The sequence below is a fragment of the Crotalus tigris genome, unplaced genomic scaffold (assembly GCF_016545835.1).
Source record: "Crotalus tigris isolate CLP2741 ecotype Arizona unplaced genomic scaffold, ASM1654583v1 scf7180000020842.166937, whole genome shotgun sequence".
NCBI classification, from domain to species: Eukaryota; Metazoa; Chordata; class Lepidosauria; order Squamata; family Viperidae; genus Crotalus; species Crotalus tigris.
The window spans coordinates 65,444-93,312 of record NW_024098211.1 but is presented as its reverse complement, the minus strand read 5'-3'; the positions used below and the strand labels follow the sequence as shown (position 1 = coordinate 93,312).

Genomic DNA, 27,869 nt, shown 5'->3' with positions numbered 1-27,869 from the left:
TATAGTGAACAGTTGTTTTAGGATAATAATAATAATATAAAATAGAGCTGGAAGGGACCTTTGAGGTCTTCTAATCCAACCCCTTCCCTGCTCAGGCCATGGTTGTCCAATCTCTTCATAAAAATTTCCATTGTTGGAGCATTCAACAAGAGCAGCATAAGCATAAGTCAGTATATCATGTTTATTTAATTTGTTTAATAATGAGCCTGCTTGTCAAACCTAATCAGGAATTTGTACTCTGTTCTTAACAAGGGTAAAAGACTATAATATAATAGAAGCCTCTATCACAGCTTCACAAACTACTTAACCAGATGCCTATCAAGGATACATAAAATATAAAAGAGGTTAAGCGATATTTTTAAGGGAAAGCATGTCTTCTCAAATGAAGAAATGCTAAAAAACACAGGTTAAAAATACAAGCAAATAACGTCGGAGTTCTTCCCTGAAGCTCATTCTTTCAAGACTGCAAGCAAACTGGGAAACTGGACCTGAATAAGATTTGATCTATTAAACATAACATTAGCCAGCTGTACATCTTGAAATGAGTGGGCCAGGGTTCCCACCTTGCTGGGATAACTTCTCTTCTAAGGACAAGGTCATCATGAGAGATGCTAAAATCAGTGACTATCAACACAGACCACTCCTTAAACCTGAATTTAAAAACTAACAGATCTGTTAGTTAGTTGTGTGTTAGAACAGATCTTTTTACAACTTAATGTTACAGAATGTTTTTTCCACTGATGTAAAGAAATCTAAAACAAAAACTCTGTGATTCAACTCTAAGCACAAAGACAGATGGAACAATCTTATGATAATTATGTCTAAACGAAACAAGATAGTCATATAATGCAAAGGAATTCTGGGTTAAACTTTGGGAACAGATACAATAGTTGAATCTGCCAAGCAAATTTCATTAAAAAGATATTTAGGCTGGGCTGTAGACATACTGTTAAATTTGTTCAAAAAGGTCAAGAGGAAATGTTCGACAAATTTTAAAAAAACCCTGAGGCTCATCAGGACCGCAGGGAGCAGGGCACTTTATATTGGACTACGAAGATATCTAAGAAGAAAAATGAGGGGTACTTCCTGGAAGGAGATTCCTGGGATTGAAAAAGAAAGGAAAAGAGACGGATCTTGTTGCTGCGGCCGATTGGCTCCACAGGCAAGCGAGGCTGCATACATTGAAATTGATTAAATCATTTCCAGGCAGAAGAATGTCCAGTTGCTTCTGAATTCCCTGCAAAACTTGGAGCTGAGCTTGTTGGTTGAGGATAAGCTGGTCAAAGTTCTGCCTCATCTTGGTGACTGTGGAGAAAGAGGTTGGTATCATTTCCCATCCCAAAAACACCACAAACAATCCAGCGGAACGTCTACACACTTACATTCCTCAAGCAGGAATTCAGACTGATCCCTTCTCATCTCGTCTGCTCTACCTTCCTGGTTTACCGAAGGATGTTCTAGACCTAGATGGAAACAGGGGAGAAGTCTACATGTTAAGGGTCACCACGGTTTGAAGCTTCAATAGTTGAGCTTGGAACTTCACAAACACTCAAGTGGGCAGTGAATAAAGTTCTTTTTCTGCCCTGGGGAGGGGGGTGGATGCTGAGCTTCTTCACCCACAAAATGCGACTACAAAAGAGGTTTGTTTGTCTTCAGTTCTTGGCTTACGAAGTACACCGAAGAGGATCCACCATTGTTGCCCAAAAAAAGTCCCAACGATGCTTTTTTCCAAAATTCAGCTGGATTTTCTTGTTTTTTTTCTTTGAAAATGTTTTACTTCTCATCCAAGAAGCTTCTTTAGTTCATGAACTTGGATGGGAAGCAAAATGTTTTCAAAGGGTGTGTATATATATATATATATATATATATATATATATATATATATATATATATATATATATATATATATATATATATATATATGGAATGGTTGCCAAAGTTGATGGAGTTAGCAGAGATGGCCAAATTGATTGCTTTGATAAAAAAAAACAATTATTTTTGTTTCTACTTAGAAATCACATCTGGACTTTGTGCTTAAAAAACGAAACTTAGGGTTTTACTGATTATATGGATCTGTTGTTACAGAAATGGCTAGTTTATATTATTATGTAAAAGTAAAAAGATGTTACTATCCTATTTTACTGCACCAAAGGGATTTGGAAATCAATGCCTTTTTTTATTTTTTTCCCTTTTCTACACTTTTCCCTTTTCCCTCCCCTATTTTCCTATTATTTGCTTTTGCATTTTTGTATTTTATATTATAGACTAATAAGAAGGATAAAACCGAGAAAAAAATCATCCTTGACATGACTACAATTAAATCCAAAATTTGTGTTCCTAAGCAAAACATCTGTTCAGTGAGTTTTGCCCCAGTTTACAACCTTTGCCATAATTGTCGAGTCAATCACTGCAGTTGTGAAGTAACACGGTTGTTAAGCGAATTCCGTTGACTTCGCTTGTCAGAAGGGGGATCACGTGACTCCGGGACACTGCAAACCGTCACAAATACAAGTCAGTTGCCAAGCATCTGTATTTTGATTATGTGGCCATCGGGATGCTGTTAGGATTGTAAGTCTGAAAAATGATCATGTCACTTATTTTCAGTGCTGTTGTCACTTCAAATGCTCATTAAATGAACTGTTATAAGTTAAGGACTACCTGTATTAACTTCCCTGCATGTAGGTTGTAAAAAAAATTCACAGAAGTGACTGCCTCGGCATATCACACTAAGCCACCATATATCTTTGAGGGCTTAGTGCCGAGGTCTTCACACTTAGCCCTTTGATGACTTGTGGACTTCAGCTCCCAGAATTCTGGGAGTTGAAGTCCAGAAGTCATCAAAGGGCCAAGTGTGAAGACCCCTGGGCCTTAGTGTAATGTGTGAAGATCCCATTTCTCCTGAAGGCTAAAGGTCAACCATACCTGCTTGAGGTTTGCTTGGCGCTGATGGCGAATGGCTTATCTGAAGCTTCGCGAAATCTTCGCGAAGAAAAAATAGCTTCATGCCCTTTGAATGGCTGTACGTTCCCTCTTCTCTCTGCTTTCTAATGTGGCTTTTGACATTACTGGCCGTCTTCAGCAGTTGGCTTTTACTACAGATTGGAAGCTGTTCTGTCTGGGCAAAGGTCTCCCTATATGCAGCGTATGCCGAACGCTTTGAATTTGTGTGTCTCCATTGGTGTATTAAGAGGAAGGATTTTTTGCTGAAGCTCTTCTCACAAACCACACACTTAAAGCTCCTGTCCTTGGAGTGTCCTTTCAAGGGTTTTCCTAGCCCAATTTCACCACGAATGGTCATCCTGTGCTCCTTGCCCTTGTAAGGCTTCATCTGGGTAGATCTTCTGGACAGTGGGCAGACATCTGCTTCTTTGGGAGGAACTTTACTCTTGATGCCGTTTCCAAATGGTTCTTCAGAAGCAGGAAGATCCTTGGGGACCTTCCGTTTTTCCTTTGGAGAAGAGGTCAAGACTTGTGCAGTTGCCATAGGAGATTCTTCTTTGGGATGACTCATGCTTCTTCCAGTCCACTTGTGGTTTTTGTACCAGCTGGGATTAAAAGAAGGTGGTTACCAACATGGATGATATTACCTATAGTTCGGGTAACAAAACGCCTGCAACAGCCTGCACTTGTCTTCAAGGGACACAGGACAGAAAACATCCAGCAGCCAAGAAGGCTCCACTCTCATTTGCACCCTGAAGACACAGATAAACCTCCAAGTGACCTCAACGACTCTCTAAAACAGTGGTTCTCAACCTTTCTAATGCCGCGACCCCATAATACAGTTCTCCATGTTGTGGTGACCCCCAACCACTTATACATCACCGGGTGCCAGGGGCATGGCCAAAGAAAAGGGGGAAAAATGGCGGACAGCCTTGTTTGGCGACCCCCATGAAATGGTCGTTCGACCCCAAATGGGGTCCCGACCCATAGGTTGAGAACCACTGCTCTAAAAGAAGGCAAAGGACCAGCTGTCTGCAAGGAGTATGAATCCTTCCACTCCCCTCAACAGAGGGATAGAATCAAGATCGCGTGAAGTGTTAATACCACTTTACAAGGCCTTAGTAAGGCCACACTTGGAATACTGCAACCAGTTTTTGTCACCACGATGTAAAAAAGATGCTGAGACTCTAGAAATTCTAGAGTACAGAGAAGAGCAACAAAGATGATCAGGGGACTGGAGGCTAAAACATACAAGGAACGGTTGCTGGAATTGGGTCTGTCTAGTTTAATGAAGAGAAGGTCAAGGGGGGACATGATAGCAGTCTTCCAGTATCTCAGGGGCTGCCCCAAAGAAGAGGGAATGAAGCTATTCTCCAAAGCGCCTGAAGGCAGGACAAGAAGCAACGGATGGAAACTCATCAAGGACAGAAGCAACTTGGAACTAAGGAGAAACTTCCTGACAATTAGAACAATTGATCAGTGGAACGACCTGCCTCCAGAAGCGGTGAATTTTAAGAAGAGACTGGGCAGCCATTTGTCTGACATGGTGTAGGGTTTTCTGCCTGAGCAGGGGGTTGGACTAGATGACCTCCAAGGTCCCTTCCAACAACATCATCGTTGTTGTTGTTATTATTATTATTATTATCCAGTCCAAGTGGAAGAAGCCTCTTGGATGAGAAGTGAAATGTCTTCAAAGAAAAACAAGAAAGTCCAGCTGCTTCCTGAAAAAACACCTTTGGGACAACCATGAGCTGGAGGACAGAGAATCACCACCGATGTCTGCAAGAAAACAACCAAGCTCAGAGAGTACCGAGGACCCTTCATTTCAACCCTAAACTGCAAACCTCTCCCCCTCTTTACAACCCTGTAATCCCTTAATTCAGGGTAGCTGGATGGAGCTGAGCGTTTACTAGCCAGATGCCCTTCCTGACACCTCTGCGGAGGTTCACAGCAGATTTTTTTTTTCTTTGTGCCCTAGGGGAGAAACATCTGCTGTTACCTAGGATTGAACTCTCAACCTTCGGAATGGGAGGCAAGCATTTCCACCACTAGACCACCATGCCGTTAAAGGACAATACCTTTAATCAGTTTTGCCATAAGAAGCATTATCTCAAGCACCCCCTGGAAGCATCTTCAAAATTGGAACCTTCTCAAGAGGTGGGACAGGCCCCAGGCTTGGGGAAACAGGGCAGATTCAGGGTGAGAACTGGAAAAATTCCCCCCTGAAAGCTCTTTCAGCTCATTGCATTGCAAGCAGAATCAAAAACGGGGGTCTTCCAACTTGGCCTATTGATGACTTGTGGACTTCAACTCCCAGAATTCCTCAGCCAGCGTGCACGCTGGCTGAGGAATTCTGGGAGTTGAAGTCCACAAGTCATCAATGGGCCAAGTTGGAAGACCCCTGATCAAAAACCTTTACAAACCCTGGCCTGATTTCAATAGGTTACTTCCCCTTTTCATTAGAGCAGAGTTTCTCCAACTTGACCACTTTAAGATGGGTGGACTTCAATTCCCAGAATTCCCCAGCTAGCATGGGAGTTGAAGTCCACCCATCTTAAAGCTGCCAAGGTTGAGCATGCTGGGTTTGGGATGTTTCTCTTAGCACACACAATAACAGAACAGAATAACAGAGTTGGAAGGGACCTTGGAGGTCATCTAGTCCAGCCCCCTGCTCAGGCAGGAAACCCTACACCATTTCAGACAAATGGTTATCCAATCTCTTCTTAAAAACCTCCAGTGTTGGAGCATTCGCAACTTCTGGAGGCAGGTTGTTCCACTGGTTAATTGTTCTCACTGTCAGGAACTTTCTCCTTAGTAGTTCTAGGTTGCTTCTCTCCTTGGTTGCTTCTTGTCCTGCCTTCAGGTGCTTTGGAGAAGAGCTTGACTCCCTCTTCTTTGGGGCAGCCCCTGAGATATTGGGAAACTGCTATCATGCTGCTCATACACTCACTCCCATTCCTGGCTGAGAGCAAATTGTTCATTTTATTTTATTTTACTTATTCAGTGTTGACACCACTCAATTCTACCCACTTCTGGCCAGCTCACAAGAATAAAAACGAAGTAGACCAAATAAACTACAAAAATAGCTACCGAGTAATTGCAAGAGGCAATCCAGACAATGCATCAAAACACAAAACATAACAAAATGAGAAGTAATAACAACACACTGTGGGAAGACATCCATTGAGGTTTGTTTTGTAAACCGCAATCTAGTACATTGGGTGAACAAAATACCTTGGTTTTTAAAATGCGAGGCTCAGGCGAGAATCAAAATTAATTCAGCTTCTTGCGTACGGGAGCGCACAAGAGAAGCCGAAATATATTTCTCAGATGCAATGGAATTCTTGCCCTATTTCTCAAGCAGCTAAATGAACACAGAGATAATCAGAAAAAAGAGTTGCCCCAATGGCCAAGCACCATCTATTCTAAAGACATCTGGCTGTGTTGGAAAACCTACAAACCCATGTTTGTCAAAACAGTGGCTTACTCATTTAAGCCAAGTGTGTGGGTACTTAAAGAGACCAACCCACAAAGCACCCCGTTAGGACATGCCCAACATACTTGGTTAAAATGTGGTTCTTTGATTTGCAGCTTCGTGCAGTGTGCAGCCACAGCCATTTAACCAAAAGCTCACATTCCCCCCCCCCTTGCCAGTGTAAGTACTCCAGTTAGCTTAATACACAGCTGAACTTTCCAGGTTTCCCAAAAAGAGGATGAGAGATGGACTTAAGAAGCTTTAGCAAAACATTTGAAGAATTTCAAGTTGCATGCTGGCAAAGTTAAACACCCCAAGACAAAATCGAGAGCTGACAATAGACCCACCTGTTATTCCCCCCCCCCAAAACCCCTCAGCTTTTAAATTCTCTTCCCAAAATTAAGAAATAAGAGACACCAACTCTGTAACTTATGGACAACACACCTGATGAGAAATATCTCAGACTTTCCTTTTGGCTCTTCATAGGAATGGCTGTTCCCGTATCCCTCCTCTTTCAGCTGCTGCCAATCAAAAGAACAGTCTCCTTAAATAGGCTTTGGCCATAGGAGTGATAGCAGCAGGTCTTTAAACACCTTTGTTTTAACTAGGGGGAATTAAAAAAAAAACACCTCTAACAAGGCTAGGACTTAGGATAGGCTTCTCAACCTTAGCAAGCTTAAGAGGGTGGACTTCAACTCCCAGAATTCCCTACCCATGCTTGGCTGGTAGCCTGCTTAGCATTCAAAGCTTGCTAAGGTTGGGAAACACTGCCTCGGGAAGATCCCATCTTAAAAGAAATGCCCAAGCAATAATTCTTCATAATTTCTCTGTCTGCTTCAGAAACCAACAGAATGGAAATCAGTTCTTATTTCCAGAATAAAGACGCTGTTGGGGGGGGGGAAATAGGGTGTTAATTAATTGATATAAGAGGGGACAGCATAATTGTATTTTTTTTTCTTTCTTAAAATATTAATCAATCCATTTATTATTACAGCCAAGGGCCAACACATAAATTAAACATTCAAATAAAACAAAACTAAACAGAACCAACACAAGAAGACATAGCAATATATCAGCATTAATGATGTAATCAATGGGTGACCAAGGTCTGCCTAGTTTTACAGACAGTATAAAAAAAAATTAGCTAGCTTCAGAAAAACTGAATCATACTGGCCTGACAGTAAAAATACATTAACTATAGTCTAATGCTGGATAAAAACATGTAAAATATTACTCTTATTTCTCTATTTCCTCCTTGCTTTAAATGTTTTGCTACATTGAAAAATTCTAATAATTTGCATGTGTGCATGTATACATACATGTATGTATACAACCACATACGCACACACTGGTACACACACACACACAGACCTACAGTTTGAAACTGACTGTCAAAAGCCCCGCAGGTTTATTTCCTGTATATGCTAAGGAAAATTCCGTTTTAGCGCATCCCTACAGCAATGCACGCAGAACAATGCAAAACAACAACAACAACAAGGCATTGCTTTCTGTGAACGCTGCTCTGGGTATGCAGGGAACTGCAGCCTCCATGTTTTTATCTAAGATTTCACACAGAGAAGGGAGGTTAAGTTCGCACCCTATAATTTACCGAGCAACCAGTTTTTAAATTGGATTTATCGGGATGAAAACTGGTTCCCAGCGCTTGTGCAACGCAGAAGAGCAGTTGCACATATAAAAGGTGTAAGAGATTAGGCTGGATTGGGGAGCTTCAGCTGCAAATGAAAAGCTTTGCTGTTTGGCTCCAGGGCACAGAAGAAAATGCTGTTGGAGCTTGTGTAGGTAGGGATGTTTTGAGTTTATTGTTCTCTAAAAGGATGTGTTTTTCTCAGGACCTAACAGTCGAGTCTGGAGTCCAGCTGGAAGAAGAATGCACCGAAGTAGTTTTCGTGACAACAGTATGGGACTCAATCCTGGCTTCTGGATGCTGGCTTCATTTAGACGACCAATTTCAGCTTGGGCTGAGCTCAGCCAAGGTTAGTTAAATCCCGCCACCTCTTGAGCCTTTGAGGAATTACACATCAAATTCAGAATAACACAGCTGGAAGGGACCTTGGAGGTCTTTTAGTCCAACCCCCTGCTCAGGCAGGAGAACATATTCTTCTTCTTCTTGTGCCATATCCGTTATCGGACGTTGGCAATCCTGTTGGCGATCCTGTTTTTATCAGCAGCCGCACGAAAAAGTGCTGCAGAGTTTTGTCCAAACCAGTCCCTTAGATTTGGAAGCCACGATGTTCTTCTTCTGCCTGGACCTCGTTTGCCTTCCATCTTTCCCTGGAGGGTTAAATGGAGAATGCCGTATTTTTCTGGGTGGCGCGTCACATATCTGAAATATTCTAACTTTCATTTTTTAACTGTTTTGATGATTTCCCTTGGCTTTCCCAGGGGGCTTATCCCCTCCTCATTTCTGATCTTGTCAACCCAGCTTCTACGTTTAACAGCTGCCTGTAAATCCACAATTCAGATGCTTAGGAGAACCTATAGCATTTCAGACAATCGGTTGTCCAATCTCTTGTTAAAAACCAGTGTTGGAGCACCCACAACTTCACTGATCAGTTAGTTGGCCCACTGATTAAACCAAGAGGATGAAACTAAGGAGACGCTTTGAGATATTGGATCTAAACCAGTTAATTAGCTTATCCTGGACCCGATTTATGTGCATTTTTGCCAAATGTACTCAAGAGTGAGAAAATGCAGAATGAACTTGGAAAGGAGAACACCTGGTTTTAGGTTACGTCCCAAGCCCCACTTCAGAGGAAGATATAATCATCATCATCATCATCATCATCATCATCCCAGGTCCTGGGTAAGGACTCGATAGGTAGACAAAATGCCAAATCCAGTCTGAACATCTGGCTGACTGTGCGATGATCCATAATAATAATAATAATAATAATAATAATAATAATAATAGACAAAATGCCAAATCCAGTCTGAACATCTGGCTGACTGTGCGATGATCAATAATAATAATAATAATAATAATAGACAAAATGCCAAATCCAGTCTGAACATCTGGCTGACTGTGTGATGATCCATAATAATAATAATAATAATAATAATATAATAATAAAATAATAATAATAATAAAGTTGGAAGGGACCTTGGAGGTCATCTAATCCAACCCCCTGCCCAGGCAGGAAACCCTATACCATTTCGGACAAATGTCTGTCCGGTCTCTTTTAAAAACTTCCAGTGTTGGAACATTCACCGCTTCTGGAGGCAGGTTGTTCCACTGGTTAATTGTTCTCACTGTCAGGAAGTTTCTCCTTAGTTCCAGGTTGCTTCTCTCCTTGATTAGTTTCCATCCGTTGCTTCTTGTCCTGCCTTCAGGCGCTTTGGAGAATAGCTTGACTGCCTCTTCTTTGGGGCAGCCCCTGAGATATTGGAATACTGCTATCATGTCCCCCCTTGTCCTTCTCTTCGTTAAACTAGACATACCCAATTCCAGCAGCCGTTCCTTATACATTTCAGCCTCCAGTCCCCTCATCATCTTTGTTGCTCTTCTCTGTACTCTTTCTGGAATCTCAACATCTGTTTTACATCGTGGTGACCAAGATGATGTTGAAGACAACTGCTTTATGTCTGCGCCAGTATTCCTGAACCGTGACAACTTTAAGTTGGGTGGAGTTCAACTCCCAGAATTCCCCAGCCAGGCTACCTGTATTTAGGTGGCTTTGATCGTTTAGGGAAGGGGTGGGGAACTAGGGCCCTTTTATGACTTGCGGACTTCAAGTCCCAGAATTCCTGGTGGGAAAATTTCTCCTTTTCTCAGCCGGGCATCTCTGCACACCTGGAGGGGGAGCAGAGAATCCCTGTTCTCTTTCCAGAGCTTTGATGCTTAGAGCGGCCCTCGCTTGCAGGGGCGGCCCTGGCACCCTTTCCTCCCCCCGGCAGCGTTCGCCGCTTCTCGGCCAGGCTCCCCCAAAGCCTCAGGGGCCACCGGCCTCCTCCGGGATCGCCTTCCAGGCCAGCATCAGGGAGCCAAAGCACTGAGTCTTCTGGCAACTGAGGCTGCGGACGAGCGAAGCACCGCGCGGTCAACCACTGGTGCTGGAGGCCTGTCCGGGTTAGGGTCAGGTCTGGGGGGGCGAGAGACCCCCCTCTGGGTTCTTGCCCCATCTGCAGGCATCAGTGGTTGCAGACAGCATCCCCCAAAGCCTCTCTTGCCACACACACCCCCCCCGAGAAAAATCCTTGGTTACAACGAAACCAGGTTTAATTCAGGAAAAGCTTCGGATTAGCGATTAGCCCGGAGCAACTACAGGAAAGAGCCAGGTGAGCAGGATGGAAGCCCCGCCCCTTTTTGTATCAGCATTGCACCTCAAAGAAGGGTGAATCGGAAGAGAGCTGGAAGGGACCTTGGAGGTCATCTAGTCCAACCCCCTGCTCAGGCAGGAAACCCTATACCATTTCAGAAAAATGGCTGTCCAGTCTCTTCTTAAAAACTTCCAGTGTTGGAGCATTTACTGCTTCTGCAGGCAGGCTGTTCCACTGGTTAATTGTTCTCACTGTCAGTAAGTTTCTCCTTAGTTCCAGGTTGTTTCTCTCCTTGATTGGTTTCCCTCCGTCGGCTTCAGGGGCTTTGGAAAATAAGTTGACCCCCTCTTCTTTGGGGCAGCCTCTCAAATACTGGAATACTCAAATATTGGAATACTCATTACTCAAATACTGGAATACTCAAATACTGGAATACTGATGGCAGTGTGGTTGCATGGTTCCATTTTCTAACTCACTCCCCCCCCCAAAAAAACCTTCTGTTGCTAAGGAAGACATGTGTTAAGTGAATTTTGCCCCATTTTACAACCCTTTCTTGTCACAATTGTTAAGTGTATCGCTATAGTTGTTAAGTTAGTAATAAGATTTTTAAGTGACTCTGGCTTGCCCATTGACTTTTTGTTGTTGTTGTTGTTAAAAGGCTGGAAAAGGGGATCACGTGACCCCGGGACACTGCAACCATCAGTTGCGAAGGTATAGATTTTTAATCACACAACCCCAGAAATGCTACAACAGTTTTCGTAAGTATGAAAACTGGTCATAAGCCAAATTCTTCAGGGCCTTTTTAACTTTGAACAGTCTCTAAACCAGTGGTTCTCCACCTTTTTAATGCCGCGACCCCCAACCGGTCGTAAGTCAAGGACTACTCAACCGGTCGTAAGTCGAGGACTACTCAAATGGTGCAGCCCCGTTTGCAGAATGGGACTTTTGGCGGGCTCAGCAGGGCAGAGACAGCCTGGACAATTCCTATTGGCTTTGGAAAGCCATTAGAATTAGACTCTGTTCAAGAGAGTCTATTCTATTGGCTTTCAAAAGCCAATAGAATAAAAGGGAGTAGCACAGCTAAGGAAAAGGGGGGGGGGGGAAATGGCGGACTGCGTTGTTTGGCGACCCCCGTGAAATGGTCGTTCAACCCCAAATGGGGTCCCGACCCACAGGTTGAGAACCCCTGATCTAAACAAACTCGTGTAAGTTGAGGACAACTTTTATTTCTTACATCCTTAGAAGGAGAAGTTGGAAACGAATTCTTTGCATACATTTTTCTTTTCCTTTCTCTTTCCTTTATCTATTTCTGCACCTCTATTTCTCTTTTCTTTCTTTCTTTCTTTCTTTCTCTCTCTCTCTCTCTCTCTCTCTCTCTCTCTCTCTCTCTCTCTCTTTCTTTCTTTCTTCTTTAAAGTTTTTTTTTTTAGTTTTTATTTGTGTTACAAAGCAGTTAATAACATTATTACAAAGATTAACCCTGGCCAGTTCAGTTCCCTAGTATATCTGTATTTCTTCTCTGAACGTGAAGTTGAAGCTTCCCTGTTGCGACCGGTACAAATTTAAGGTCACCAGCACAAAATATAATGACGCTCTTCTTTCCCCTGTTTTAAAATAGATAATCCTATTCATGCAATCTAGAATTTATTTTTGCAGCCGCATTGTGGGCTGACTCATTATCCGACTATGACTGATCACAGCTCCAGGTTGCCTTTTGGTTTGATGTAATTTTACCATATATGCCCCGGTAATGTGGGGGAAGACCTGTTAGCAATCTTCTAAGAAAAATCCTTGGTTACAACGAAACCAGGTTTAATTCAGGAAAAGCTTCGGATTAGCGATTAGCCCGGAGCAACTACAGGAAAGAGCCAGGTGAGCAGGATGGAAGCCCCGCCCCTTTTTGTATCAGCATTGCACCTCAAAGAAGGGTGAATCGGAAGAGAGCTGGAAGGGACCTTGGAGGTCATCTAGTCCAACCCCCTGCTCAGGCAGGAAACCCTATACCATTTCAGAAAAATGGCTGTCCAGTCTCTTCTTAAAAACTTCCAGTGTTGGAGCATTTACTGCTTCTGCAGGCAGGCTGTTCCACTGGTTAATTGTTCTCACTGTCAGTAAGTTTCTCCTTAGTTCCAGGTTGTTTCTCTCCTTGATTGGTTTCCCTCCGTCGGCTTCAGGGGCTTTGGAAAATAAGTTGACCCCCTCTTCTTTGGGGCAGCCTCTCAAATACTGGAATACTCAAATATTGGAATACTCATTACTCAAATACTGGAATACTCAAATACTGGAATACTGATGGCAGTGTGGTTGCATGGTTCCATTTTCTAACTCACTCCCCCCCCCCAAAAAAACTTTCTGTTGCTAAGGAAGACATGTGTTAAGTGAATTTTGCCCCATTTTACAACCCTTTCTTGTCACAATTGTTAAGTGTATCGCTATAGTTGTTAAGTTAGTAATAAGATTTTTAAGTGACTCTGGCTTGCCCATTGACTTTTTGTTGTTGTTGTTGTTAAAAGGCTGGAAAAGGGGATCACGTGACCCCGGGACACTGCAACCATCAGTTGCGAAGGGTATAGATTTTTAATCACACAACCCCAGAAATGCTACAACAGTTTTCGTAAGTATGAAAACTGGTCATAAGCCAAATTCTTCAGGGCCTTTTTAACTTTGAACAGTCTCTAAACCAGTGGTTCTCCACCTTTTTAATGCCGCGACCCCCAACCGGTCGTAAGTCAAGGACTACTCAACCGGTCGTAAGTCGAGGACTACTCAAATGGTGCAGCCCCGTTTGCAGAATGGGACTTTTGGCGGGCTCAGCAGGGCAGAGACAGCCTGGACAATTCCTATTGGCTTTGGAAAGCCAATAGAATTAGACTCTATTCAAGAGAGTCTATTCTATTGGCTTTCAAAAGCCAATAGAATAAAAGGGAGTAGCACAGCTAAGGAAAAGGGGGGGAAAAATGGCGGACTGCGTTGTTTGGCGACCCCCGTGAAATGGTCGTTCAACCCCAAATGGGGTCCCGACCCACAGGTTGAGAACCCCTGATCTAAACAAACTCGTGTAAGTTGAGGACAACTTTTATTTCTTACATCCTTAGAAGGAGAAGTTGGAAACGAATTCTTTGCATACATTTTTCTTTTCCTTTCTCTTTCCTTTATCTATTTCTGCACCTCTATTTCTCTTTTCTTTCTTTCTTTCTTTCTTTCTCTCTCTCTCTCTCTCTCTCTCTCTCTCTCTCTCTCTCTCTCTTTCTTTCTTTCTTTCTTCTTTAAAGTTTTTTTTTTTAGTTTTTATTTGTGTTACAAAGCAGTTAATAACATTATTACAAAGATTAACCCTGGCCAGTTCAGTTCCCTAGTATATCTGTATTTCTTCTCTGAACGTGAAGTTGAAGCTTCCCTGTTGCGACCGGTACAAATTATAAGGTCACCAGCACAAAATATAATGACGCTCTTCTTTCCCCTGTTTTAAAATAGATAATCCTATTCATGCAATCTAGAATTTATTTTTGCAGCCGCATTGTGGGCTGACTCATTATCCGACTATGACTGATCACAGCTCCAGGTTGCCTTTTGGTTTGATGTAATTTTACCATATATGCCCCGGTAATGTGGGGGAAGACCTGTTAGCAATCTTCAATCTTCTAGAGAAGAGAATGTCAATCCTCCAAAGCACCAGAGACCGAAACTAAGGAGGAATTTCCTGACAATCAACCAGTGGAACAGCTTGCCACCAGAACTTGTGGATGCTCCATCCCTGGAGGTTTTGAAGAAGAGATTGGACAGCCAGTTGTCTAAAATGGTATAATTGAGCACCTATGACTGCTAAGATCAGGGGTCTTGAAACTTGGCCCTTTTATGAGACTTCAACTCCCAGAATTCTGGGAGTTGAAGTCCACAAGTCATCAAGGGGCCAAGTTTCAAGACCCCTGGCTAAGATGGGGGCCACAAGGATTCAACCAAAGCCCCGCCCCTTTTAAAAAGGGTGGGAGTGGGGTTTTGATTAGGCAGTTACAATATATATTGGAGAGGAAGGAGACAAAACTTCCAGGATAACTAATACAATACAAAGCATCATTTTTTTTAAAAAAATATATATTTTACTTTGTATGAATTATATGGTTCTAAACATAAAAAATATAAATGCATACAACCGGATTAATGGAATACTAACAATCATAATTTCTAAGAAAAGGTGGTGGCATAAAAAACAAAAAACAAAAAATCTGTAACTCTCTACTTTCCCTTTTTAAGGATTGTTTTTTGCTTTTGCTTTTGCTTTTGGCTTAGAATTTTTTCTTTTGAATTGTTTGCTTTTTTATTATAAGATATTTGTAAAAATTTTGGTAAACAGGCTTATGAGGGTGGTGCATCATCTTGTGCATAAAGATCAATCAGGGTTTATAACAGGAAGGTATATGAAGAGAATACTTAGATAAGAACAACCAAGTTCCTGCAGGGCTCATATTTTTAGATGCTGAAAAAGCATTTGACCAACTGAATTGGCAATGCTAAGAGTAATGGAAGAAATGAAGGAATTCTTAAGGTAATATATCAAAAACAAACAGCACAACTTATTGTTAATGGAGGTTTGTCTTGAGCACCTATGACTCGAGAGTCCCTAGAGATGACTTTATCGGGTAGTTACAGTTGATTCAATTACTTGGCCCTTTTAATGACTTGTGTGACTTCAACTCCCTTGAAGAATTGGGAAAAGCTGCAATTATCCCTCATGGGCATGATATGAAAGTCTTTTTTTGTTTCAAATGTTACAATTTTGAAAAATGAGATTAATTTAAAAGTGGCAGAAGGGTCTCAATTTGGGCAGGGAAAAAACCAAGTTTCAAGACCCCTGGTTCATTAAGACTGGGGGCCACTTTAAGGATTCTTTAACCACTTTAAGCCTCCCGCCTTGGCCTTTTAAAATAGGGAATGGGGGACAAAATGGTGGGGGTTTTGGCAATTAGGCACAGTTACAATATATTACTGGAGTAAGGAAGGAGACAAAACTTCAGAACAGGATGGAACTAATTACAAATACAAAGCACAGAATCTAAGGGAGAATTTTTATAAAATGTTTTATAGATGGCACCTTGATCCACAAAAAATGTCTTACATGTACCCTGACGTGCAACCTAAATGCTGGAGATGTGGTTACAAGGAGGCTTCCTATTATCATATTTGGTGGTCATGCAGAGAGATAAAAGCATTTTGGATCAAAATATGGTGGAATATCCAGAGAATTTTTAGAAGGAGGGTAAAATTTACTCCGCAATTATTTTTGTTAGGTATTGTTACAGATTGTGATACAAAGGAATTGATGTTAAATTTGATGGCAGTTACAATATTGGAAGAAGGAATCTTTGCCTACATTGCGGCTTATGGCGGAAATGGCAAAGATTTCGGCTTTCTTAAAGCAACAAACGCAAGAGAAGTTTTTTGCTATCTGGGACAAATGGATAAAATTTATACAATTTAGATTGGGTATACAAAAATATTATATAGCCTTTTCATAAGTTTTATTTTTATATATATTATAGATATCTTTTTTATATATATAAATATAGAGTTTTTAATTTAATTTTTATTTTTTTTTTATTATTTCTTAAGCCTATATTCTGCTCTGGGAAGCTCAGGGGGGGGGAAGGGAGGGTTTTTGGGAGGGGTGTGGGGTGGGGGTTTTTTTTTTATATGTATTGTTTAATTTTTTTTTTCTCTCTTTTGTATGTGTTGTTTTTTGTTCTGTATTGTTCTTGTTTTTTTTGTAAAATTTATAAAACCTTTAATAAAAAAAATAAAATAAAAAAAAAAAAAAATCTGTAACTCTGGTGCTCCCTTTACAAGTATTCCTCGACTTACTAAACATTTGGTTAGTGACCATTTGAAGGTACAATGTCACTGAACAAAATGTCTTATGTCATCACACACTCCTCCTCCATCATTCCACAAGCTCTACTCCCTTCTAGCACTGATGATGTTACCTAGTTTGGGTCATGAAACGTCTGCAAGGAAACCAGTAAGCTCAGAGAGGACCAAGGACCCCACAGTTGTTGCTGTTGTTGTTGTTGTTGTTGTTGTTGTTGTTGTTGTTGTTGTTCTTCTTCTTCTTCTTCTTCTTCTTCTTCTTCTTCTTCTTCTTCTTCTTCTTCTTCTTCTTCTTCTTCTTCTTCTTCTTCTTCTTCTTCTTCTTTTTCTTCTCCTCCTCCTCCTCCTCCTCCTCCTCCTCCCCCCTCCCTTCTAGCATTGAAGATGTTACCTAGTTTGGGTAATGAAACATCCACAAGAAAGCCACCAAGCTCAGAGAGTACCAAGGACCCCACAGTTCTTATCTCCTCCTCCTCCGAGGAACTACATTTTGGGAACAGAGAATGAATTGCACAAATTTAACACAGTAGCTCTGCAAATTCCAACTTGCTCTTTCTTCTTCTACTTAATATCATTGTAATGATTCCGTAGGAGATGACCGGCTGACCCCAAAGGCGGGGTCAAATGCATCATCCCTTTGGAGTGGTTACACTCCCGTAAATCAACCCCTTGTCCTTTTGAACTCTATCCTGGCTCCTGATTTCCCGTGCCTGACAGATTCTCTGACAAAAAAAACCAATGGATTTTTCTCTAACTTTGCACTTCCCTTCTGCTCTTCATCCCTTTTTTGATGACTTTTTTTTTTAAACCTCAGGGTTGCGTCGTGCACTTTTACCACCCTCAGATTTTGAAATAGTTACCATCACCTTTAAGGATGGCCCCACTGGTTTCAATGAAGGAGTAGCGAGACCTACAAGAATAAATAGAATAGGAATAGAATATTTGAATAGAATAGAATAGAATAGAATAGAATAGAATAGAATAGAAATACAGAATAGAATATAATAGAAATAAAGAATAGAATAGAATAGAATAGAATAGAATAGAATAGAATAGAATAGAATAGAATAGGAAATACAGAATAGAATAGAATAGAAAATTAGAATACAATGGAATAGAAATACAGAATAGAATAGAAATACAGAATAGAAATACAGAATAGAATAGAAATACAGAATAGAATAGAAATAATAGAATAGAACAGAACAGAACAGACTAGAAATACAAAATAGAATTGAATAGAATAGAAACACAGAACAGAATAGAAATGCAGAATAGAACAGAATAGAAATACAGAATAAAATGTAATGTAATAGAATAGAATAGAAATACAGAATAGAAAAGAAATACAGAATAGAATAGAAATAAAGAATAGAATATAATAGAAATAAAGAATAGAATAGAACAGAACAGAATAGAAATACAGAATAAAATGTAATGTAATGTAATGTAATGGAATAGAATAGAATAGAATAGAATAGAATAGAATAGAATAGAATAGAATAGAATAACAGAGTTGGAAGAGAAATTTCTCCTTATTGAAGGTTGACTCCTTGATCAGTTTTGATCCATTCTCCTTGTCTGGTGCTTTGGAAAATAGGTGGACCCCCTCCTCTCCGTGAGACTCCCTCCAATATTGGAAGACTGCTATCATGTCTTCATTAAACTACCAGGAGTAGGCAACCTTGGCCCTTTTATGACTTGTGGACTTCAACTCCCAGAATTTCTTAGCCAGCCATGCTGGTTCAGGAATTCTGGGAATTGAAGTCCACGAGTCATAAAAAGAGCCAAGGTTGCCTACCCCGAACTAGACCTACCCAATTCCAGCAACTGCTCTTTGTATGTTTTAGCCTCCTGTCCCCCGATCATCTTTGTTGCTTTGCCCTCTTTCTAGAGTCTTCTAGTGTGGAGACCAAAACTATTTCTTTCACCGTCTGGGTTTAAATTGAAACTAAAAAATAAATATATATATATTAAAAAAAACAAACACCTACCCTTCTTCAGCGTTAATAATAAAAAAAACCCCAACTACCACGGCTGCTGCAAACCTTGCATTAATCAATCCATCCCTAGCCACGATTCCAAGCCCTTCTAAAGAAAACTCGCGTGGAGCACTAAAGGCACGGAGCTTTCTCTTTCTCTCTCTCCCCCCCCCCGGCCCTTTGTGTGGGTTCCCCCCCCCACCTGGCCTGGGAGTCGCTATTTCCTTGCTCGACTTTGTGCCCGGAGAAGCCAATCAGCCCGCAGCTTTCCTGGCTTCCTGTCTCTGCTAGGTGTGCTCCACCTCCGCGCTCACCTGGAAAAGTGGAGCGGAGCCCGACGCGAGAGGGCTCAGCCCCCGGGGGAGGCAGGAGGCGCAGGCAGCCCCGCAGGCGCCGCCGGGAGCCCGATGGACGGGCCAGCCTCGCCCCCAGGAGCCAGGAAGGGGAGCCGCTTCAGGTAAGCCACCTGCCTCGGGACTTGGAAGGACTTGGCCAAAGTTTGCGCCGCTGCCACGTTCCGGGCTGAATCAGAGCTCCGAGGCGCGCCGGGGCCTGGCGCAGGAATTCCAGGTGAGCTGCGTCAGGTCGAGCCCGGAACCTGAGTGAGCGAGGCTGACAGGCGGTTAGTTGCAGGCAAAGAAAGGGAGAGGAAGAAAAGAAAGGCAGAGGAAGGTGGTTTTTTTTTTTTATTCTTCTTTTCTCTCTCTCTCTCTCTCTTTCAATCTCTTTCTATCTCTTTCTCAATCTCTCTCTCGCAATCTCTCTCAATCTCTTTTTCTCTCTTTCTCTTCCCACCTTCAGCTGGAGAGACCCCTCCCCCCCTTCTTCTTCTTCTTCTTCTTCTTCTTCTTCTTCTTCTTCTTCTTCTTCTTCTTCTTCTTCTTCTTCTTCTTCTTCTTCTTCTCTCTCTCTCTCTCTCTTTCAATCTCTCCCAATCTCTTTCTCAATCTCTCTCTTTCTGTCTCTCTCAATCTCTCTCTCTCTTTCTATCTCTTTCTCAATCTCTCTCACAATCTCTTTTTCTCTCTTTCTCTTCCCCCCTTCAGCTGGAGAGACTCCTCCCCATTCTTCTTCTTCTTCTTCTTCTTCTTCTTCTTCTTCTTCTTCTTCTTCTTCTTCTTCTTCTTCTTCTTCTTCTTCTTCTTCTTCTTCTTCCCCCCCTCTCTCAATCTCTTAATTTCTCTCTCTCTCTCTCTCTCTCTTTCTCTCCCCCCCTCAGCTGGAGAGAGCTGGAGAGACCCCCTCCCTTCTCTCTCTCTCTTTCTCTTTCTCTCTCTCTCTCTCTCTCTCAATCTCTCCTCCCCTTCAGATGGAGAGACCCCTCCTTCCTCTCCTAAAGGATTGTGATAAGGACGCTTTGTGTTTTGTCTGTTGAGTTTTCCTTCTGGATTCTCCCCCCCCTCCCCATGGGGAATGATCCACAATCCTGCGCTGGATCCCTTTTGTGGGAACGAACGGGAGGCTGGAGATGCTGGCATTCCCACACTGGCCTGGAATTGTCCAGCAATGTGTGTGCCCTCCCCACACACATACACACACACACACACAAACACACACACACACACACACACACTGGAAGGAGTTGTTGTCCAAGGCTGTTAAAAGGCAAGAAGCTCCTGCAATGGACGCTTCTCAGACTTATAGTCCCCGACTTGACTACACTTCGTTTAGTGACCGGAGTTAAACCGTGCTGAAAAAAGTGAGCCATTTTCACGCTTGTGACCCTGGCAACATCCTCCAGGGTCACGTGGTTTACATTCGGATGCTTGACAACTGGTGCATATCTGTGATGGCTGCACTGCCCCCAGGTTGTCTCTCTCTCTCTCTCTCTCTCTCTTTGTGTGTGTCTCTCTGTGTGTGTGTGTGATGTGATCCCCCTTTTTTTGCGACCTGACAAGCGAAATCAAAGGATTCCCATAAAAAACTTAATTTAACAGCTGCAGGGATCCGCTTAACAAACACGGCAAGAAAAGTTGTAAAAAATGGGGCAAACCCCACTTAACCAATGTCTCGCTTAGCAACGTAAATTCCGGGCTTATTTTCCGGTCATAAATGGAGGACTAATTATAGTCGGCAAGGGTGCTTCCAGACTCCAAATTTCGGTGGCCACCATCCCTTAAAGTGTACCTCTCCTTCTGGGACCAGGGCAACATCTTAAAAATTTTGTGTGCAGGATCCCTGAAAAAAAGAGATCTTTGTCAGCCCCAAAGTTGTTAATAATAATAATAATAATAATAATAAGGTTGGAAGGGACCTTGGAGGTCATCTAGTCCAAACCCCTGTTCAGGCAGGAAACTCTAGCATTTCAAACAAATGGCTGTCCAGTCTCTTCTTAAAAACTTCCAGTGTTCTGGAAGGCAGGGAGTTGGTTAATTGTTGAGGCTGTCCCCCCCCCAAAAAAGTGGTTTTCTTCCCAAGAGGCGGTCCTTTTTCCCGCCCACCCCCCTAGCGTTGCAATGTCAGCCAAGGGGGCCACTGAGGACAGTCTCCAAGGCCAATGAACTCAGCTGGAATTCCAGACTCCTCCGGGGTTTTTTTTTTTTTTTTACTGCCCTGGATGCTGCTGTCTGTCAGCTGCCCTCCTGTGACTGGCTGTCATTCCAAGGTGATTAATGCTTTTTGCACAGAGAGAGGCTCCCTCCCGCAGCTTTTGGGAAAGGGGGTCTTTTCCTTGTCCACTTCCTTTTCAGAAATTCCTTTGAAATGATTTTCAGTGTGAGTTTAGGTTGACAGGTGGAAAGGAAAGTGGACAGTTGATGGTTTGTCACCCCTCTGATGGTTTCTCCCTCCCCCCCCAGCCCTTGTGCATGGACTAGTCCAGGGGTAGGCAACCTTGGCTCTTTTATGACTGGTGGACTTCAACTCCCAGAATTCCTGAGCCAGCATGGGGGAACTATGGCTCCCTTGATGACTGGTGGACTTCAACTCCCAGAATTCCTGAGCCAGCATATGCTCAGCTTGGAAACCTCTCCATTTCCCCTCAGCGTGGCTGGCTCAGGAATTCTGGGAGTTGAAGTCCACGAGTCATAAAAGAGCCAAGGTTGCCTACCCCTGGTCTAGTCCATCAATTAAACCACACTTAGCTCCCTTCTGAAGGCATCATGAGTCAAGTGATCATAGGACTTTTGTTGACCTGGATTTAAGGTTCATCATAATATTTGAACCCATCCACCTGCCTTTAAATCATCTATGTTCCTTCTTTGCTTCTTTTACTTGCCCTTCGTGTACACAGTTCCTTTATCGAAGTTCCAGCAATAATTCCTAGTTTTGCAATATTACCCTTCCTCAAAAAAATAATCTAAAATAATGTGTACTTGGTAGTTACTGGAGTATTCTAGCTTTTGATGACAAGTTTTAAAGTACAAGTGTCAAAATACATCCAACATAATTGTCTGACTGCCATTTTTCCTAGTTCTATGTACATGAACTTTTATTTTAATTATCCTTTTAATTTGATTCTGATTTTATTAGGTAGTTTTGTTAAGCTATTTGGTTTCAAGCAGTCAGATTAATCTTAGATTAGTTAACGCTGATTTTACTTAAGCATAGAGAGAACAATAAAACAGGGACAACTATAAATGGGTCTAAATAATACGCCTTCTAATAAGATAAAGGTAAGTTTGAGATCTTCTAATTTCTTGAGACCTTTTAAATAGAACTTAAAAATATCTCTAGTATTTGTTGCTAACTGGGAAATATCACCTGGTAATTGCTACATCTGTAGCTAGATACATGCATAAAATTAAAAAAAATCAGTCAGCTTTAGGTACTTGACAAACTTTAGCAATAATCTCAAACCCGACCATCATTCTGGCTTCATTGGTGCCAAAGGCCTTTTTATCCATTTATTTGGAAAGATTAAGAGACATATTTTTAAAACAATCCAAATCTGAATGATTTTTCTTTCCAAATTGGTCTATTCCAGTTTACTGTTTACTCTTTCCTCCTGTTTTTATGTATTCTTTGGGCGTTATCCATAATAAAAGAGTGGTGTATAGATAGGCTGATTGTATTTCTGAGTTGCAGGAGTTGATACTATATTTTAATTAAGGTGTAGTCAGGCTGCTGGAAGCCATAACTTCAACCACTGAAGCAAGGGTGAGTCCATTATAGCTCTCCTACACAAAGGGTGCTCCATTTTTGCCGCTGATGGCTATTTTCTAGCTCTTGAAATGGTTCCAACATTTCGTAAATGGCACGGGATGAGCCAAAAGTGTGGGTCTGGCCTTGGAGATGGTAGGGATCAGTCCTCGACTTACAACAGTTTGTGTCAAAGTTACAATGGTTTTGTCAACACTGCTAACATCGGATGTTTTTGCTTTGACAACAGTTAGAGATGCAACCATTTTCTTCTTATGTTTTACTTTTAGAGTTAGATGATGCGGGGGGGGGAGAGGAATGTGCATGAGAGTTTAGCTAGACATAACAACACTGGACCTAGTGTGAGAACCAAGCTAATTGAAATAAGAGATGATAAGAATTGGCCGGGCTGCAGAACTGGAGGGAAAGCCTGCACTTCAAACTAATTGGAGAATGTGATTTATGACTGTTAATTGGAGGAGGGAATTGTGCTTTGATACTATGTGCTCAGGAGAGGGGAATTCAGATTTTGGCTTGGCCTCTGTACGTGCCCATGCTATGTTACTCGAATAAAGATTCTTTAAGGTAAACAATGCCTCAAAGAAGTTCTTTGAAGAGTTTCATCTGTCGGAACCAGGACATTAAGCCAAAAACAGAGTTTTTTGCACTTACAAACATCGTAGATCCCCATGGTCACAGGATCAAAATCCGGCGCTTGACAATTGATTCAAATTTATGACGGTTGCCCTGGACCTTTGCGACCTTCAAGCCAGATTCTCTTAACAGCTGTGTTACTAACTGAACAGCTGCAGGTCAGAAGAGCTGAGACATAATCTGAGGACGAGTGGCATCTCCCTCAGAGTAGTTGCAAGAATGCTCTTATTCATTCACGCAGAACCACTACCGTGTAAGTTGCTCAGCAGCTTCTGCTTGCATTTCAAACTTTTGGCTGAGGAAAGCAAGTTTGCAGGAAGCCCTGGGGCTTAAACATCTGAAAGAAGCCACAACGAGATGAGATACATCATAACATCGCGGTGCACAGGACATAATCCACGACGCTTGCAGGGTGTCGAGCTTTGTTGTGTGTTATGTCCTTTGCCTGCCCTCACCCCATTGTCTTGGGTGACACCAAGATGGCAATTTTGGCTTTAGACTGCAATCAATGCTGTACCGTTGCACGTTCTGGTCGGCCTAGTTTCTGGTGTGAACCTCGTAAACCATGATAGGTAGTCCTCAATTAAATAAGAGTTTGTTTAGTGACAGTTTGAAACTACAACGGCACTGGAAAAAGTGCATTATGAGCATTGCAGCATCCCCAGGGTCACATGATCCAAATTTGGACACTTGGCAACTGACTCATATTTACGACTGTCGCAGTGTCTTGGGGTCACGTGATCCCCTTTTGCGATCTTCACTAAAGAAACCAGGAGACTGAGTTCTAGTCCTGCCTTAGACATGAAAGATGGTTAGCTCTCTCTCTCCCTCTTTCTCTCTCACTCTCTTTCTCTCTCCTCTTTCTCTTTCTTTTTATTTCTCTTTCTTTCTCCTCTCTTTCTCTCTCTCTCTCTCTCTCTCTCTCTCTCTCTCTTTCTCTCTGCCTTGAGTTACTTAGGAAGGAAGGATGGATGGATGGAAGGAAGGAAGGAAGGAAGGAAGGAAGGAAGGAAGGAAGGAAGGAAGACTGTCTTTGATATACCTCTGTACAAGCCTGAAGATGTGACTTCTTTAACAAGCATTTAATGCATCTAGCTCTTTAAAGCAGCTGCATCTTTCCCCAGCCTCCCGCAGCAACCTGCAAAAAGGCCAGCTACCTGTGGAAAGCAGAGCGACGCTTTGCTTGTATGAGGCTCTCCATTTTCCTTACGATTCGTTTCAAAGCTTCTTAACCCTACATGCCGACAGCCACCTTGGAAAGCCGACTGAAAGTTGCCCAACAGCGGTGTACAGTCAGGGTGGACTTGTGGTTATCCTCTGTGCATAGTTTCCTCCAGCGCCCAGGATGCCACAGCTGAGAGAGAGCCCTCAGGAAGGCTCTGCCAGTCAAAGAGAATGGAAGGAGAGGCCCACAGGTGTCTTGGCTACCACATTTGGAAGGGAGCACCTGGTGCTTCCCTTGATGGAACCAAAGCAGCTGCAAGTCCAAGGCTGGATGGGGCTTTCCCTCTCTCTCTCTCTCTCTCTCTCTCACACACACACACACACACACACACACACACACACACACACACACACAGCCTCCCCTGGAATGCCAGCATGAAGAGTTCCTCCTTTACAGCTCTCTACCCCCACACCGTTTTGGGAGAAGAAGGGGGTTACAGCAGCTGCCCGGGACAAGAGCAAAGAGTGCGACAGACAGGCCACGGTGTCACCCAGTGCAAGATGATGGCATGGCCAAGATGACTCTTGGCCAACTGGTCAGGAGGATCTGCAGGCCGAGGGGCAGGATAGCAGGCCCCTTCAAGTCCTCCCCCAAAAGAAAAGGCCTTTTCACGCAGGTTAATGAAGGTGGAAGCTGTTTGGGTTAAGCTGGGGAACAAAACTCAGGCTGTTTCCTACGTAGAATAGTTGGTTCTCTGTTGCCTCCCCTTCTTATCTGACACCTTATTACTATTTTAACAACTGCAGGGGTTCACTTAACAACAATGGCAAGAAAAGGGGTAAAATGGGGGCAAAACTCACTTAACAAAGGTCTCACTTAGCAACATAGATGTTGGGATCAATTGTGGCTGTACGTTGAGGGCTACTTGTGTACAACTTCCTCCAGCGGTGTGACTCTTGAGTTAGAGTAAGCAGCTACCCAAAGAGAAAACCAGGTCCACAAAGTTGCTGAGGCTCCAGCTGAATCTTAAATGGGCAATTGTCAGTTGATTGCAAGGTTTGCTGTTAGAGTTTTTCCCACTCTGATACATACACCCACACCCACACCCAACACAGAGGCCACACCCTTGTCCTTGATTACTTGAAAAGCACCAGAGCTTCAGTCAATCAGGTCTTTGTCCTCCTCTAAAAAAAAATGACTTTTTAAAGGCCCATGTTGCTTTTTTCAGGAAGGCAATCACTTCTTATGCATTTTCCGCAGTACATCAGACTACTATTTATTTATTCAGCAGATGGCTTATCATACATGGACTAGCAATATAAATTAGCATTTCATCTAGGTTTAATAAAACACAATAAACTATAAAGCCTGTTTCTTCTTTTCTCTAGACTAGCCAAACTCAAGTCCCACAGCCGTTCTTCATATATTTTAGTCTCCAGGCTTTGGATCCTCTTAGTTGCTCTTCTCTGAATTTTTTCCAAGATCTCAACATCTTTTTTGTGATATGGTGACCAAAAGTGGCTGCAGTATTCCAGGTGTGGCCTCACCAGGGTTTTTATAAAGCGGTAATAATACTCTCTCTCTCTCTCTCTCTCTCTCACTCTCTCTCTCTCTCTCTGTGTGTGTGTGTGTGTGTGTGTGTGTGTTTGTGTGTGTGAGATCCCTTAAGAGGATTCTGCAGCCTTTATTGTTTATTTATGTATTTGTTAAATTTATTTGCCACCCATCTCACTGGGGGGCGGGGGGCTAGTCTGGCCAGTTTACAAGAATATGGTTCCTTTTTTATGGATACCTTTTCCTCCCAAACAAAATGCAAGTAAAATAGAATCTAATTTGGGGTGATGGCAAGTCAACCTGATGCACCAAAATTCCTGAGAACGGACGGACCGAACTCTGTAATGTGTTAAAAAAAAACACCTTTAAATGTGCAAGACAAAAGTCCCCCCCCCATATTCTGGTGTGTTTTTTTCCCCCTAAACCGAAGCACAAAGTTGTACGTTTAGCTTTTCTCTTGTTTTACTAATCGTGAGGCTTCCAGTTGCCTATGGGGGAAAAAAAGATTGTCCCACAATTGCCAAGTGTGACTTTATGTAAATAAATGGAGTCGGAAGCACACAACCGCATTGCTGAGTCCGTGAGACGCTGAAAATAGCTTAATTAGAGGGATGAACCCAACCAGCAAAGCTAGTTTTAAACTCGTCCTACATTTGTGGGCGGTGCACAAATGTGGGACACAGTCACTCGATCTGAACCTCATTAGGCATCAAAAATAAATGCCTTTCTTTTTCGTTTAGGTTGTTGGGAAGGAATGGTGTAGAAGACTTTGGAGGACTGCAGGATAAATAAATAACTCAGATAGGGCTGGGAGGCACCTCAGAGGTCTTCCAGACCAACCTCCTGTTCAAGGTAGGAACCTTATACCATCCTGGTCAAAGGGTTGTCCAGTCTGTTTTTGAAAAGCTCCAGTGATGGAACACCCACAACTTCTGGAGACAAACTACTCCATTAATTAATTCTCACGGTTAGGACATTTCTCCTTACTTCTAGGTTGAGTGTCTCCTTAAGACGCTTCTACCCTTTGTTTCTTGTCCTGCTCTCTGGTGCTTTGGAGAAGAGGTCAATTCTGTGACAGCCTCTCAAGTCCTGAAAGATAGTTATTATGTCCCCTTTAATCCTTCTCTGTGGTAGGCAAGACCTCCCAAGCTCCCTCAAGCATTGGTCATTTGATTTAATCAAGATGGCTGCTGTGACCATCTAACTGAAGCCTACCGCCCGTTTTAGGTGCCTATCATGTTTGAGATGCCTAAAAAGAGGAGGTTTCGGTCATAGAACTGCCCCGTGTAGATTTTTTTTTCTGAACTCCACTGCAACTAGCCTAAAACTGGAGTCAAGAAGCAAGCATAGAGGACATTCACCTGTCTGGGACGATATAGGTTCTCCTGCTTGAGCAGGGGGCTGGACTGGAAGACCTCCAAGGTCCCCTCCAGTTCTAATTCTATTCTATTCTATTCTATTCTATTCTATTCTATTCTATTCTATTCTATTCTATTCTATGTTTGGATGCAGAAGTGATCTGGAAGCCACAGGGAAGATCTAGAGAAATTTCCTGATAGTTACAACAATTAACCAGTGGAACAACCTGCCTCCAGAAGTTGTGAATGCTCCAACACGAAGTTTTTAAGAAGAGACTGGACAGCCATTTGCCTGAAATGGTATAGGGTTTCCTTTCTGAGCAGGGGGCTGGACTAGATGACCTCCAAGGTCCCTTCCATCTCATCCCAGGGCAGGATACGACCACCACCCACATGTATCTATAATAATAGTAGTAGTAGTAGTAGTAGTAGTAGTAGTAGTAGTAGTAGTAGTAGTAATAATAATAATAATAATAATAATAATAATAATGGTGGCAAGACAAGCCGTAAAACGGAGAAAA

At 42.5% G+C, this 27,869-nt stretch overlaps 2 protein-coding genes across 5 annotated transcripts in view; one reads left to right on the top strand and one right to left on the bottom strand.

Moving 5' to 3' along the window:
• Positions 1-212: 212 nt before the first annotated feature.
• LOC120319578 (zinc finger protein 182-like) lies at positions 213-18,988 on the bottom strand. 2 transcript variants are annotated; one of them, XM_039368582.1, is made up of 4 exons: positions 18,852-18,977; positions 2,923-3,545; positions 1,383-1,463; positions 213-1,305 (listed from the first exon to the last, which is right to left on the bottom strand). In XM_039368582.1, the coding sequence occupies exons 2-4, from the start codon at positions 3,509-3,511 to the stop codon at positions 1,061-1,063; spliced, it is 915 nt and encodes a 304-aa protein (XP_039224516.1). In that variant the 5' UTR covers positions 3,512-3,545; positions 18,852-18,977; the 3' UTR covers positions 213-1,060. The 2 variants fall into 2 exon arrangements, 1 of the variants encoding a protein (XP_039224516.1); XR_005559796.1 differs by lacking the exon at positions 2,923-3,545 and having other exon boundaries at positions 18,852-18,988.
• LOC120319577 (rho guanine nucleotide exchange factor 5-like) overlaps positions 18,853-27,869 on the top strand; it is a 56,188-nt gene continuing 47,171 nt past the window's right edge. Inside the window, exon 1 of one of the 3 annotated variants that reach the window (XM_039368578.1) lies at positions 18,853-18,994. The gene's annotated coding sequence lies outside the window, so the exon portion shown is untranslated. Of the gene's footprint in view, positions 19,108-26,407; positions 26,843-27,869 lie in introns of those variants that run through there. The other 2 variants (XM_039368579.1, XM_039368580.1) reach the window with 2 other exon arrangements.